Source organism: Phoxinus phoxinus (assembly GCF_949152265.1).
Source record: "Phoxinus phoxinus genome assembly, chromosome: 4".
Taxonomy (NCBI): Eukaryota; Metazoa; Chordata; class Actinopteri; order Cypriniformes; family Leuciscidae; genus Phoxinus; species Phoxinus phoxinus.
This window is the reverse complement of record NC_136879.1, coordinates 8,240,348-8,256,794: the sequence shown is the minus strand read 5'-3', so window position 1 is coordinate 8,256,794 and position 16,447 is coordinate 8,240,348. Positions and strand designations below refer to the sequence as shown.

General features: G+C 36.8%; 1 protein-coding gene across 1 annotated transcript; it reads right to left on the bottom strand.

Moving 5' to 3' along the window:
• Positions 1 to 3,918: 3,918 nt before the first annotated feature.
• LOC306996925 (uncharacterized protein) lies at positions 3,919 to 13,801 on the bottom strand. Its single transcript, XM_079609879.1, has 2 exons — positions 9,611 to 13,801; positions 3,919 to 4,786 (listed from the first exon to the last, which is right to left on the bottom strand). Exons 1-2 carry the CDS (start codon positions 9,797 to 9,799, stop codon positions 3,992 to 3,994), a joined length of 984 nt encoding a protein of 327 aa, XP_079466005.1. The 5' UTR covers positions 9,800 to 13,801; the 3' UTR covers positions 3,919 to 3,991.
• Positions 13,802 to 16,447: the final 2,646 nt, after the last annotated feature.

The window sequence follows — 16,447 nt, the reverse complement described above, 5'->3', positions numbered from 1 at the left end:
TCTCTGTAAACTGCTGGGTCATCTGACCAATCAACGCAGATTAGCATCGCGCAAAGGAGGGGTTTGGGAAAACGAGTCGTTGAACGATTCATTTGGGAGTCGGTGAGCAAATCAGGTAAAAATAAATGCATATTATACGACAACAAAAGTGTTTTTTGTCATTGCATGCATGTAAAACTGTTGTTGGGGACTCCCTAAACAACATTAGGAACATTTTAAATGTCATAATAGGTGCCCTTTAAGATATTTAAGAAAAATTGGGCAATTTATTTAAGATCATAATTACGTCAGTATATAGCCGTTCAATTCCTCTGTCAGTCACTACTGGAGGTGTTACAACATACGGTGACATGTTCCGCAATAATGTCAGTGACACCAATGAAGACTGGATGTGCCAATAAACATAATGACATGCCATTGCCTTCTGTGCATCTGATGCCATGTCACTTAATGTTAATACCACCTCTCACATTTACACCTTTCCCAAATGGTTTCTTTTCTTATACTGTTGTACACTATTGCCTACATCATCACTGCATACTATGAAAAAAGTAAAATCTTACCTCAAATCAGGTTACACCGTCCACTGCAACATAAGAATAAAAAAAAAATTTAAATTACATTTAAGAACAATATCATATATAGACTTCACACTCACGCGATTTTAAACAATAAATATACATGCATTTATTTGAAATATATAAATTATATATATTCATTTGTGTATGAATAACACTGATCAATATGACCAAAATAAATCTCACAATACGAGGTATTTTATTTTACACTGATATATAAATATAGGCCTATATTTATTTGTTTGAGTGTGTGTCTATATATATATATACACACACACACACTGAAGTCGATTGTATACAATACCACAAAAAATACCCTACGTTAATTTTAGCTTAACTTAACAATACAATGAAAGTAATAACAATAATAATTAAACAAAATCTGCATATAATAATTAAATGTAGATTTCTTTTTATTTAAACTTTTTTCGTTCTTTTAATGACACTTTCACTTTAAAACCTCACGCGCGAATTTAATATTAATTGATGCACTTGTTCATTTAAAATATAAGCGACTGCATTCACAAAAACACTACCCAAGACCTTTATTCACAAGCAATGTTTCGGCATTTAACCACTCAACTTCGATAGGTTGCAAATGCAAATTAATTCAGATTCAACACCAAGCACGTCCTGCTTCAGTTATGCATTTTTCATATTAACTACTTTAACAGCCATGCGCTGTACAGACACATTAACCTCTAAGTCTATAGAATTTACATTATCATCTTAATTTAAAAGAGAGCAAATAAATGGCAAACATGTTAGTCAGCATAGTTTTGTGAACAATAGTTTAAAATGTAAAGGTTATTTACAAAAAAACGTATATTAAACCATTCAATACTATTGTATGCATTTACTATTAAACTAATAAGAACAATCATAACAACAAAAATGTTTCAAGTAACAACTTATTTGTTCTTCTAATCAAAACGCTGGTCACACGAATTGCATGAATTTAATATTGGAACAAAACAGTGTCTTTATACAATTAATCAGAAAATACAACCACAAAACATTCAAACAGACAAATAACAACTTAGACGGCTAAGAATGGTAAAGATGATTAAGATTCACTGGATGATTAAGATTCACAAGATACACAGAGAATCACCGCATGTCTTACCTTTGCAGAAAGTACACAAAATGGTTTCCCTTCCGGTCAAACCGGACAGAGACAGAGCGTATTTAGGCCACGCCCACACCCAGGGGGAACACAATCAGACCGTCTCCATTGATTTGCATTGCAAGAGGCTGCCTCCTTGTCATTTATGACTTATAACAAAAAATAAAGCAATGTCTAAAACCTGCAATGTGACAAGTTGTACAGCAAACAAGCTAAATAACCCAGAAATACATTTTTATATGCTGTCAACCACAAAAAACGGTTGTTTCTGGACATAAAATTGGATCAATTGAGACAGAGCGCAACTCTCGACCTACTCTTGAGAACTAGCAGCTACGCCCACTGGAACGCGACATTATATTGTAAACATAACAAAACATTCATAATTTTAACCATGTCGATTGATTATTTCACCACCCTATGTGAACCTGAGAGGAATATTGCTAAGTTAAATTTTATTGGTCTATGTCAGTGCCCCTTTTTTGGAAAAATGATCCGACTGAATGGCCCAACGTGAAATACCCTGATATACGTTATACAACTATTTGATCGAATCACCATGTAACGGCTTAATTTCACCTACGATCAGATCAGATGTCAAAAACGATGCAATATTTGATTACATACAAAAAGGAGTTATTCTGTTTCAAACGAGTTAATTTAAGAGTCATATATGTTCAAAAAAGTATTTATTGATTTTAATGACTAATTCACTTGCAATTGAAGTAACTGATATTCTCTTTTGGGTCTGATTATTTTTAGTAACTATTTTAAATTTTTGGATAACGTAAATTGTTGCACTGTTTGAATGTGGACACAGCTGTATTGTATTGTTAGTTGTGGTGATTATATAATAAACCTCAGGGTATATTAAAACCTCTTTTGGTCAACCTGTTTTTTTTTTAGTATTCTAAAACATGTGAAAATATATGCTTATTAATTGGAGACACCTCGCTATATAACAAATTATATTACAACCATCTTCAAGGGAAAGACCAGACATTACCCTACACTGCTGGGATATCACGTCTCCTTTTTACCAGCATTAGCCTATACAAGTGTACCCAGCTGGAGAAGGTTACATCTCTCTAGCATTCATGTCAATTAATATTTGTATATCTACAAAAAGTCTCTACAAGTATGTCTACTGGTTTGACCTATATAAAGACATTTTTATTGCCACGCTTGACTCTTAAATGTCATAAATAAAAAAATGTCTTTGTAAACCAAAATGCTAGCACATTGCACACTAAGACCATGCATCTAATATTAATTTAAATGAAATATTTTTCCCCCCCGCATAATCGAACAATTTTGTTCAAGTTAACAACAGAGTTTCTATTTCCACTACATGCAAGTAGCCTGCCTGGTTTGCAAACCTCCACCCACCAATGTCTGATTGTGCCACACAAGATTAAAAAATACTCTCATTAATCAATCAACCTTTTGACAAACTTACACTGTGTTGTCAAACAAGTGTTTAATAATGAAATAGGCTAATTCATTAAGTAGGGTTTAGGATTACATATTGCCCCAATTAAGTGTCGTCCATAAAATAATTGTAATAAATATAACTTATTGCATCCTGTTCGTAAATAAAACTGAGGTGCAAATAGTTTCTGCTACAATTTAGAAGCATAAAAATAATCTAATAACTATTGGCACTTATTGCAAAGAACTGCTATTTTTAATGTAAATAGAATATATCGCTAAGAAAATATGCTTAGTGCAAACAGCCACTGACAGTTAAAATAAATATATGTAGCCTATATACACACACAAATATCAAGAAACATGTTGAATGACTGTTGATTTCTAAAGTTACACATGTTTAATGTTAACTACTGCAGCACTGGATAACCTATAAATGTAACAGCTGAAAAACAAACCGAAACAGCCAACTAACGCCGATCACTGATACTCCCTTCATTACGCATATATGTATAACACAAATTCAATACATTTAAAGAATTCTTTAATTGAAACACTTAAAACATCACAAAGCCAACAATACAAACAAACTTTCCAATTTAAAAAATACACTACAACTTAAATTTTCAATGATGTCAATTTAAAACTACATCTTTAAATGTCTAACATCTTTAAAGACATTTCAGAAAAAAAAGTAAACAAGTGCAAACAGTTAAAAAAATAAATTTAAATTACCACTACAAATAAAATTATAAACCACAACTGTCACACAACATATTTTTCAAGAAAACTATATATATATATATATATATAACAAAAAAACGTTTGTTGACCTACTCAGAAACTGCTCTGAGTTTTATTTGTTACTTGTAGTTGGCACAGGCTCCTCAAACAAATCAGCACCTTCAGGAAACCAGCCATCCATTTCAGTGGTTTCACCTTCATTAAGATTTTCCCCTTCAGCCACAGCCTCGACAGCATTCTCCACCTTCTCCACGTCAACCACAATGTTGTCCAGCATTTTAAAAGTGCACAATCCCACCTCAAACAAATGCTCCTCAACATCCTGTCCATCTGACAGTAGGTCAAGGAGCCCCTCTTTTCCCAAGTACTTTCTCAGTACTGAATTGGACACTTTAACCTCTTCTTCTCCAAAGTCTCCAGACAAGGAGACTTTGGCAGTCGCATTGGCCTGAAAGCTATCAAACCTCTGCAGCATCCCACACTTTTCACAGCGGTGATATTTCTTTTTTCCCTCCACCTCTGCCTGCCAGGCAAAGCACTTGGTACAGCATCGCCGTACAGTGACCTGTGCACCGGTAACATGGCCGGTCAATGTTCGGGTTTCACCTTCATCCACTTCAAATGAAGCATCCACCGTCACACCAGACAAAGCTGCCACCTCATTCATCTCGGTGAATCTATTGGCAGTCAGGAACAGCTCACCACCAAACTCCCTGGTAGACAAATTGATTATGTCATACCATTGACCACTAATCAACGCTCCCAGCTGCCTCTCCCACAACTGAATCTTTATATGATCCGTGTCATCAGCTATATGGCAGGTTTGCATCTCAACAGACACACCATTGTACTCCACCATTTTAGGCACAGAAGCGACATGAACCACCTTCACTTTAATAGCAGGAACCTGAAACAAACAGAAAATATTTTTATTAACCTAACAACAAAACAAACACAGAAAAACAACTATTACATAGTCATATTTTTTATATTCAGAATAAAATATATTTCAAACTTAAAAATCCAAAAAAAAAAAATTTACCCAAACAAGCAACTTTTTTTTATTCAAACACTTGAATGACTTATTTACTTACACATAACAAGACTTACTTACACATAACAAGACTTAATGTCTAGCCATGATTTATATGGATAAATGCATGCATGTATCTGTGTGTGTATATATATATATATATATATATATATATATATATACACACACACTGTGCTGTAAAAACTAAATTTCTGCTAATAAATTACTGCTACAAAGTTAAAAAACTGACACTCAAGCCCCAAAATTATATAGGACAGCATAACAAAAGTAATTTTAGTATTACCATTTGCTCCAATAGTTAAATAAAACCCACACCATTTCTTTTCTGGGACTTTACGATTAATTTAATAATCATTTAAACGGTTGATTATTTTTTCCAATAATCAATGAATTGGATAAAAAATAAACATTTCCAACACTATATTAAAATACAGAACTGACAGTGCAAAGTGCACAAACTAATTGCTCCTTGAACATCTCTGAGCTGTTAAAGTAATAATAAAAAAAATATTACAAACACACACATGCTTTACATCTGCCAAATATATTGGCTTTTTTTAAATACAATGCACAAAAAGATGTATATGTTTAAAGGGACCTGAGCTGTCAGAACAATACATAATTTATAAAAAATAAAGAATAGGCTATTACAAATCAACAACTTAACGAAAAAATTTTGAACGTCAAAACTTGTTCTCTAGAGTCTACTCTACACTCACACAAACTTATTTTGTTGTTTTTTGTCAAAGATCTTATCTTTAACAAAATGTTTTACATTATTTCACAAGCACATCTACAAACGACAAATTACACGCAGTTGAATAATAATAAAGCAATAATAATTCTTATAACAGAAGATAATATGTCTAATCTATCCTAATATTAATTTTAAGTGCAATGTAGTCGAACGCACACTCAGACACTCAATATATCTCTCGCGTGCGTTCTCGAACACACTCTCTCGTACTGTTAAACGCACTCAGACACAATCAGTCTCTCTTTTGCACTGTCGAGTACGTTCTCGGACACTCAGTCTGTCTCGCAAGTTCGCTTCACTTTTGTCCAGCGCATAATAGCTCTGCCCTGCGCTAAACTCAACTTTTTTTTTTAATTATACACAAAAATCTCCACGACTTATTGAGTGGTGCAATACTCACGCGACAAAATGAATCAAGTTCATAAACAATTATTTTGGCCAGGTCTCTCTTGCAAAAGAGGTTTTAAATCTCAATGAGATCATCTGGTTAAATAAAGGTAAAATAAAAAATAAAAAAATTTTAATAATAATTTTGTTGCAGCCCTATTTACAATAGAATAAAACATATGAAAAAAATATGTATGTGTATATATATATAGCCTATTAATTACATTTTATCCATTAGACCAAGATTTTACAAACTCCTATGGACTGTTGAAAATTCTATCCTAGCCATTTATAAAGTATGCCTATCATACTACATATATTGAATAGTCATCAATTATTATATATATATATATATATATATTAGAGCCGGGACTTTAACGCGTTAATTAAGATTAATTAATTACACAAAAAATAAAGTGTTAAAATTAAACGCATTTTAATCGCACTTATTTTTGCACCGCGTGTACACATTGATGACCTCAGACACGAAACGAGCGTTTTGTGTGAGAAAACGAACAGTATTTATATCGTTTTTACCTCTTGTAACAGCCACGTACAAGTGATCTGAGGGCGCGGGCGCATCCTTCTGTGTGACGTGTGCGCAGACTGGTGCATAGAAGTATACACTAGATGTCGCATTAAATACATTCGTTCCAATGAACTGCCGTAACCAATGTGACATCTATTGTATATATCTATGCACCAGTCTGCGCACACGTCACACAGAAGGAAGCGCCCGCGCCCTCAGATCACTTTGGACGTGGCTGTGTATAAGAGGTAAAAACTATATAAATACTGTTCGTTTTCTCACACAAACCGCTCGTTTCGTGTCTTAGGCCATCAATGTGTACTTACATTTACGAGTCATTAAATCATGTTTAATTTGGACTTCTCTGTGCATGCTCTTTGAGGTGGACCCCATAGACCTGCATGATATGACTGTCAGACAACGGTTTGACCTAAAAATATCTAAATTGAAAATACTGTGGAAACAAAGACATATAAAGCTAAAACAAATTAATTTTAAAGTGAACTATCCCTTTATTGGCAAAAATAGCACTGGTCTGCTGGACTTGGTTGAACAAAAAAACAATATTTTGTTGCTTAAGCTTATGTATTCAGTCATTATTCAATGGTAGGCTATAGCCTACTAAAAATCCATGTGAAAAAAATTACTTCTCTGTTCTCAGGTCAAATATTTATATGCGATTAAAATGCGATTAATTTCGATTAATTACAAAGCCTCTAATTAATTAGATTTTTTTTTTAATCGAGTCCCGGCCCTAATATATATATTATATATATATTAGAGCCGGGACTTTAACGCGTTAAGATTAATTACACACAAAATAACGCGTTAAATATTTATGCATTTTAATTGCAATTATTTTTGCACCACGGCAACTCATCACTGGATGGGTTTCGGCGGACCGATTATACTGGAAGCACCCGGGTTGCAGCGTTCATGACTTCAGACAACAAGCCCCGTGGATGGGAAATTTTGTTATAAAAAAACAACGTATACAAGCTAGAGCTGCATGGGCGATATATCGCATGACATTGTTAGGGGCATCTCGTCAGTAAAGCCGGTTCCTTGATTAGTAAATCGCCATCACCTGCTTTCAGATGTAGCGACATTTACTACACAGAGCCAGCCGTAGTTAACTGACAAGCTGAGCAATATCGCATAATTATCGCAGACGTATCGTCTGCGATAATTATGCGATATGGCTCAGGCAGCTTGTCGGTTACCTACGGCTGGCTCTGTGTAGTAAATGTCGCTACATCTGAAAGCAGGTGATGGCGATTTACTAATCAAGGAACCGGCTTTACTGACGAGATGCGCCTAACAATGTCATGCGATATAAGTTATCGCCCAGTCCTAATGCAAGCGTCTATAAGAGCATGATTGTGTGCAAGCTATGCAACAAGACATTCGGAACAGCTATTGCTACACTTAATGGCAAAAATTGGACCCACTTATAAACTGGAGAAAGTGTCTTGGTTGAACAAAAATAAACAACATTTTGTTGTTTAAGCTTATGTATTCAGTCATTATTCAATGATATACTAAACATCCATGTGAAAAAAAAAATCACTTCTCACTGTTCTCAGGTCAAATGCAATTAAAATGCGATTAATTTCAATTAATTAATTACAAAGCATCTAATTAATTAGATTAATTTTTTTATCGAGTCCCGGCCCTAATATATATATAAAATAAACGTTTGCAATTTATAAAAAACAAAATGCTACAAAAGCTACGCCAACAGCAGTCCGTGATTTTTTATTTTCTTTGATTACAATCACTGAAAGCACCAAACCACTGTACTATGCTGCACTCACTTTAACACCGACTGCACACATCAACTAATATGACTGACGTGCATCTAACGATCTACTTATTGTAAAAGTTAATTTAAAATATGACAGACTTTAAACGCTCGAGCACAGACTGAAAACTTTCACTGCGCACGCTTCAAGTAGCCTATATGGATCCACGCACGCTTTAAGCACGCGCATCGCACCATACAAAACAAAAACTCGCATTTCATTCTATATTCCTCTGATAAACCCTGACATTTAAATAAACATCTTAAACTTAATGCTTTCAAACTACAAGATTAACCACATAGAAGCTGGGTAACACTTTACAATAAGGGTGCCCTAATAAGCATTAATTCATGCTTAACTAATGCACAGATAATACTGAATTAATGTATTACTAATGATTATCTAAGCTATTCATTAATGATTGCCTCATTAGCAACTAATGAAGAGTCTGTCTGGTTAATTTATTAGTTCATATATTAATTGTTATTAATTAAATATGTAATTGTGGATAAATTCCAGAATACCTTATTTTATTAACTAATAGGCTAGTGTTCATTAATTTGTTAATTACCACAATGAGCCTAAAATGCATTAATACATTATTAATTACAACATTAGTAGTGTGTCAATTACTACAATTGCTAGATGAGTTAATAATGATGTGCCTCCCTCAACAAGTAAAGTCACAACGTAATGATTGTTAGCTAATGATTAATCAATCATTAATTACCATCACTATAGTTTATAAAAGCTGTTTATTAACCACTGGTTTCCAAAAACATAGTAATTGACACTACTAATGCTGTAATTAATCATGTATTAATTAGTTTACCTGTAGGCTATTAGCTGGAAGTTGAAATATAAGGCTGTGGCTCATTGTGGTAATTAAATTAACACTATTAGTTAATAAAATAAGGTATTATGGAATTAATACACACTTACACATTTAATTATTAACAATTAATATATGAACTAATATATTAACCAGACAGACTCTTCATTAGTTGCTAATGAGGCAATCATTAATGAATAGCTTAGATAATCATTAGTAATACATTAATTCAGTATTATCTGTGCATTAGTTAAGCATGAATTAATGCTTATTAGTGCACCCTTATTGTAAAGTGTTATCAACGCGGTATATACCCCTCTTAAACAAATTACTTCTAAATTAATAAAACAAATCAGTAACTTCTTACGTTCTGCTTCGGGGCCATTGACTTCACCTCGGCGATCTTCTTGTAGTTCAACGGTGGATTTTTAATCGGAAAGCCAAGGTTGGGCACCACAGAAATGTCGGTGGAACTACCGCACTGAATGTCAAATTCGCCGCCATCTCTACCTAGGAAAAAAGCCAAATTAATACACACATTAATAACCAGTAACATTACATAAAAGCGTAAATATTTTAATTAACGAATAGATAGGCTACTTACTGACTCCGCGTTTGAAATTCTTCAATTTCACTGCACTTTTATTTCTATTCGCCTGCAAAAACGAAGTCCGTTTCTCTGCCGCAAAAACTACAACATGACGAAAGTCATCGCGGCTAGTTTGAAACACGGCATTAAAAAAATAGTTACCAGTTTTAGCTTTTCTCATAGGACTAACATTGTGGACATATCCACAAATGTCGTCTTGAAATTCCTGGACCTTCACTTTTTTTACTGGAGGAGCCATTTTGCACGTTGTTAGCAGAGTACACAGACAATACCACAAAATACTGTTTCACAACTACCAGTCTCTCTGACTGGCACACTTTATTTAAGACACCTTTATTTAAGACACCTTTATTTAAGACACCTGCATTCATTCAGCCACTGATTAGGTCACATGACCTGGGTCACAAAAAAAATACAAAAAAAAAATACAAATGAAAGCATAATATTTGTACATCTTAACACCCCCACTTGCTCTCACATTTCTATTTTATCATTTTTGACATAAGTATACAAAGTTCATACACCAAACATAAACGAGTCAAATTTCATTAATGGTTCATTTCCTCAGCATCATCAGTGTAATTTAGTTTTTGTTCGCAGGGAGTAGCTCTGGACTTACAATTCTCCATGTCAAATCTCTCACGTATTTTCACAATATACCCCTGTTGTGACATTTTAACACAATCAAAATCTTACTCATAATCAATACCAAGAAAATGTGTAAATTTTCCCAAGTCCTTCATTCTAAATTTAACACTGAGCATCTCTTTCACACCATCAAGTACATTCATATCGTTGGCTGCAGTAATCAAGTCATCAACCAATATGATTATGAAAACTTAGTTTCTGTAACCTTTGTGTAAACACAATGATCAGCTGGATTTTGAACAAACTTGATTTCACAGAAATACTCATGCAACATTCTGTTCCAGTTCTTGCCCGACTGTTTAAGTCCATACAGTGATTTTTCCAATTTATACACCAGTTTTGTATTACCTTGACATTTTACCTCGTAACCCTCTGGCTGTTTCATATAAATGTCACACTCTATTGGCGCATGTAAATATGCGGTCTTCACATCCATAAGGGCGGAGCTAGACTCTCAGTACAGTGGGGGCGGAGCTTCATCATGGGGCCCTCTGCTACCAAGTAATTTTAAAATGAAAACCGTTAAAAAAACGTAAAATATCTGATGAATGCATATGTAATAATGTGGCACTTGTTGAGCCAAGTAAGCTTATATGTTAAATAAAACACAAAGAAAACCCAAATTTTTTGACAAATTTGTATTGACGAACAAAGAAAACAGTCTGCCAGTCAAGTAAAAAAGTTTTTAGCACCACGGACAGCGGCATGGAAACTTTGTGTAAAACAACTGATTTATTATAACACAGACTTATTCATAACTAAAATATACATTTTTAAAGACGATTTTTTTTCTTACCATTTTTTTTAAACAATCTTCCAAGAACAAATAAATCTAACAAAACTATATATACATATCATGGTCCCTTATTATTAAATCTTCATCCTCCTCTCCTTCATGGTGGCAAATCTGCCACCGAATTTCTCCCGATTTCCACTTGGACAACAATATTGCTACACCATCCGTCACTGGGCGCCGTTTCAGACTGAACAATAATACACCTCGAAGTCAAGCGCGGCAATCAGAACGGAAAAAGAAGCAGTCTATGCGCTGTCTATGGGTTTGCGAGCCTCCGCTGCGCGCGCGCGCGCGCCTCTGTTGACTGCGCGCGCCTCCCCAACAGGCATTTATACTTCGCGCTCGCCGGTTTACTATTCTTTGAAAAGACAGGGTGCGACTCGGTGTAATTGTCATCTAAACCATCAGGAATCAGCGGTGAGAAGAAGTAAGGTACACTCGTGAATGTTTATTTTAGTACACTTTAGTAGACTACACCAAACCCACACTACAAAAGAATCGTGTAAAGCAGTAAACCAGATTATTCCTTGTGACATTAGAAGAAAGAAAAAAAAGAACGTAACCTACAACTAAATGAACGTTATCTTACATAATTTCTAAACATTTTTATTTAGTTTTGTCAACTTTTTTATAAACCATGGCCATTTATTTTTATTTCAAGGGCTTATGTCTGCTATTGTAGGCTCATTTAGTTAATGTAAGCAACTAATTTAGACGCAAGAATTGGGTGAGAATTGTCTCACTACAACAGCTGTCTGGACTGCATAGGTCCACAGTATCTTTGGTAACCCACTTTCTATTAACATGCTCCTAGCCATGTCGAATACGGTTCTCCAGTTTTGTTCAGCAGTGCCGTTTTGGTGTGGAGAGTATGGTGCAGAGGTCTCATGTCTAATACCATTTCAACAATGCCTGGTACTCTCTTCCTGTGAACTCTGTCCCATTGTCAGACCCGATGCATTTAACTTTCATATGGAGCCATATCTGCGAGGAATTTTTCTGTGCCGGTCACTGTGTCACTCTTGCTTCTCAAAAAATATAGAAACACCGCACTAGAATAATCATCTGTGAAAGATAATGCATATTTATGTCCGTCTTTGGACATTGGATCTATAGGCCCTGCTAAATTGGTGTGTACCATTTCTAGAGCTGCTTTTGCTCTTGCATCTGGCGCTCTGCTTCTAGTCTCAATAAACTTCCCTTGCGTGCAAATCTTACAACGTGGGATATGTTTGTCTGCTCTACTCTTAATTTCCATACCATCAACAACATCCTCCAGCTTAATTATATCCCCATAATTGCAATGACCTAATATCTCATGCCATGTCTGCAAATCATAACATAGTACAGTTTGTTGTGCACGTGTATGGGGAATTCGGTACCGTCTTTATGTAGCAGGACGTTCTTCCCTTCTCTGAAGGGAAGAACCCCCATGTATGTGTAGATGTCCTGTGGATATGTTGGGATGTACAGCGCGTTTCTTAGTGTTGTTTTGAAACGTCGTCCTTTGCTGTCCACCAAACATACTAATGCGTCCTCTCTGTATTTAGCGACTCCGTTGCACCTTGTGGCATCAGCTAATTCCACGCATTGTTTACTATTCCTCTTCTCTTATCCTCATGCCTCCACATCTCAGCGTCGCTTGCCCGAAAAACATACTCCCGGTCACCCGTCTCCTCGGACACTTTTCTTGTGTTATCCCGCTGCTTTCTCCGCCTGCAGGTTGCATCGCGGTGAGTGGTACTTTTGCATTGATTGCACCACTGTTTACGCTGGCATGTCCTTGCTTTATGGCCTTTTTTGCCACACCTGTAACAGACAATGTCTGCACTTACAGCACAGTCAGAAAAAGTGGATTTCGTTCCAAGCTGCGCTCTTGCTTTCATTACATTATCCCCGGACGCAGTGCGCATATTCTCGATGTCCTCATAACTTCGGAGCTTTGTTTTAAATTCGGCAAAAGTCATTTTTTCGTCGCTCTGAGTAACATGGATAGAAAATGGTTTAAATGTATCTGGAAGTCCTTTCAAAATCATGCTATTAAGAGTCCGTCACTCAGATTCTCCTCTGCATTTCTCAAAGCAGTGATTGCAGTCTCAGCTCTGATGACATATTCCGTAACACTCTCACTGGGCGACTTTTGCAGTGAAGTTAGCTCTGTGTACAAGCTTATTACCCGGGGCTTCCCTTGCCGGCATAATATCCGCGCAAAATCAGCGTTTTTCGCCGTGTCTTCCTCATCTTCGTCAGAAGGCTCATATAAAATAGTCTCTTTCAGTTCCTGCAAAGGTGACCCAAAAATTTAGTTAATGGTAAATCATGAAAAATCATACTAGAAAAAGGTAAATGGTGAGCATATGTGCAATAACATCATTAACAAGCATGCACAATTTTATGGAGATCTGACCATAGGTGGCGCTATAACTGTTAAAAAGCTTTTAAACCATATATTTCCTATGGTAAATTGCCTGTATTGGCTGTAAATGGTGTTTTTCCATCTATGCTTTATGCTTGCTAAATAAATACTAATGTCTTTTGATGCTAATGTGCTTAACGGCCTTAAAGGCTTGAACACCGACAAATGCTGCTTGCAGCTTTAATTTATTATTATTGTTCTTCAAGGGTTTGGGGGCTTTTGGGGCCCTTAACATACTCAAAAACTCTTGAAACTTTGCACACGGGTCAGAACCCGCGGCCATTAGAGCCGGACTGAAGCTGGTACCCGGGCGTGGCAGGGGGGCTCGACAGCGCCCCCTGGAACGGGGTCCGAAAACTTGGTCCATAAATCAAACACGCTTGCATGAAATAATATGAAACTCGGTACACTTATAGATCTCATCGGTTCATATATCCTTCGTGCTCTGACTTTTTACCCCAGCCCAACAGGAAGTCGGCTATTTGGCGTAGTTTAAAAAACACATGCAATGGAATTTAAAATACTCCTCCTAGACGATTCAACCAATCACCACGAAACTCGGTGTGCATGAAGTCAAGACATTGAGGATGAAAAGTTGCGAGGGGATTTTTGATATCTCGAACGGTTTGGCCGTGGCGAGGAAACGAATTTATGGCGAATATTGGAAACAGGAAGTGTGTTATAACTTCTGCATACATTAATTGATCTTGATGAAACTTCAGCAGTGTGTTCGCTGTAAGAAGCCGATCACATGGATGTGACTATTGTGAGTCAAAGTTATAGCGCCACCAACTGGCAGCAGGAAGTGTGTCACTTTCAAAATGCTTTGAAATCACCCTCTTATTTTTACCCGATTTGCTTCAAACTTCATCTGTATAATGTAAACACACGACAGATGTAGACCTGTGAAAGGATTATTGATATCTTTAATACTGTCGCCATGGCAACGCTTTAAACTTTTATATTCTTTTTGGATGCATTTGAGGCTCTTAACATGCTTCAAATTGCATGAAACTCAACATGCATATCACATTTATTGCCTAGTACACTTGTGCGAAGTTTCAGAAACGGGCGTGGTAAGGGGCTCAGTAGCGCCACCTTTAGTCAAAAATGGGGTATTAGTTTTACCTACAGTAACAAAAATCAGTATGGATATTGTTCTCCTCGAGCCGGACAACTTTCTAATTTACACTCATTAGCTCCGACCAACAGGAAGTCAGATATTTTGGTTTGAATGGGAGAATATCTGAGAATTTTGCCAGTCTCTCTCAGTGTCTGTGTGTGAGAGAGGAGGGGGGCTTTAGTTTAACCCTTTCTCTGCTGTGTGCGACTTCTCGGGCACTTATGGGGCCCTTGACGTGCTCAAAAACTCTTGAAACTTTGCACACAGGTCAGAACCCACGGCCATCAGGGCCGGGTTGAAGCTGGTACCTGGGCGTGGCATGGGGGCTCGACAGCGCCCCCTGGAATCGGATTCTAACACTTGTCCATATATCAAACATGCTTGCATGAATAAGTATGAAACTCGGTACACATTTAGATATCATCGGGCCGAACAACTTTCGTGCTCTAAGTTTTACGCCAGTCCAACAGGAAGTCGGCTATTATGGGCTGTATGAAAATGCATGCCCCTGGAATTTGATATACTCCTCCAAGAAAAATTATCCTATCGCCACCAAACTTGGTCAGCATGAAGGAAAGACATTGAGGACGCTAAATTGAGGACGGATTTTTGATATCTCGAACGGTTTGGCCGTGGCGAGGAAACAAAGTTATGGCGAGAAAAGAGAAACACGATGTGTTATAACGTCTTCATACATTAATTGATCTTGATGAAACTTCAGTAGCGTGTTTGTTGTAAGAGGGCGATCACATGGATGTGACTATTGTGAGTCAAAGTTATAGCGCCACCAACTGGCAGCAGGAAGTGTGTTACTTTCAAGATACTTTTGACTAAAGTGGGGGGGTTATTTTTACCTACAGTCACAAAACTCGGTCTGTATATTGTGCTTATCGATCCGGACAACTTTCTCATTTACAGTCATTAGCTCCGACCAACAGGAAGTCAGATATTTTGGTTTGAATGTGGTTTTGTCTCTCTCTGACAGAGTTCCCCCTGCCATTCTCTCTCTGTGTGTGTGTGTGTGTGTGTGGGGAGGGAGGGAGGGCACACACACAGACATCCCCCCCTTTTCTGTGTGTGTTTGGAGGAGAGCAGAAAGACTCACACTGATACAAGCTCTAAAGCAGACTTCTTCTCGACAGTCAAAGCGGGGTTACGTTATTGCCCGTCGTGCACAGGAACCCGAAAGGCAACGGGGTGGCGGCTTTTTATATATATATATATATATATATATATATATAAATAAATATAGCTGCAAGCAGCGATGGAGGGCCCAAGCCGGTGGCAGCGCCAGCCCGGTGCCTTTAGTGTAACTAAAGGCACCAGGGTGGCGGTGCCACCGGCTTGGGCCCGTAATCGCTGCTTGCAGCTATATTTAGGGCCCAAGCCTTGAAAAGGCGAAGGCCCTATTGTTTTCCTCCGGATTATTATTATTATTATTATTATTATTATTATTATTATTATTATTATTATTTTTCTTACGACTATTCGGGCACTTTTGGGTCTCTTAACGTGCTCAAAAACTCTTGAAACTTTGCACAAATGTCAGAACCCGCGGCCATTAGAGCCGGACTGAAGCTGGTACCCGGGCGTGGCAGGGGGGCTCGACAG

Excerpts from the sequence above, each read along its gene's own strand:
- LOC306996925 (XM_079609879.1), bottom strand. The coding sequence starts at position 9,799 with ATGTTACTGGTTATTAATGTGTGTATTAATTTGGCTTTTTTCCTAGGT. Across the intron at positions 4,787-9,610 it reads CAATGGCCCCGAAGCAGAAC|GTTCCTGCTATTAAAGTGAA; the intron begins GTAAGAAGTTAC and ends TGTTTGTTTCAG.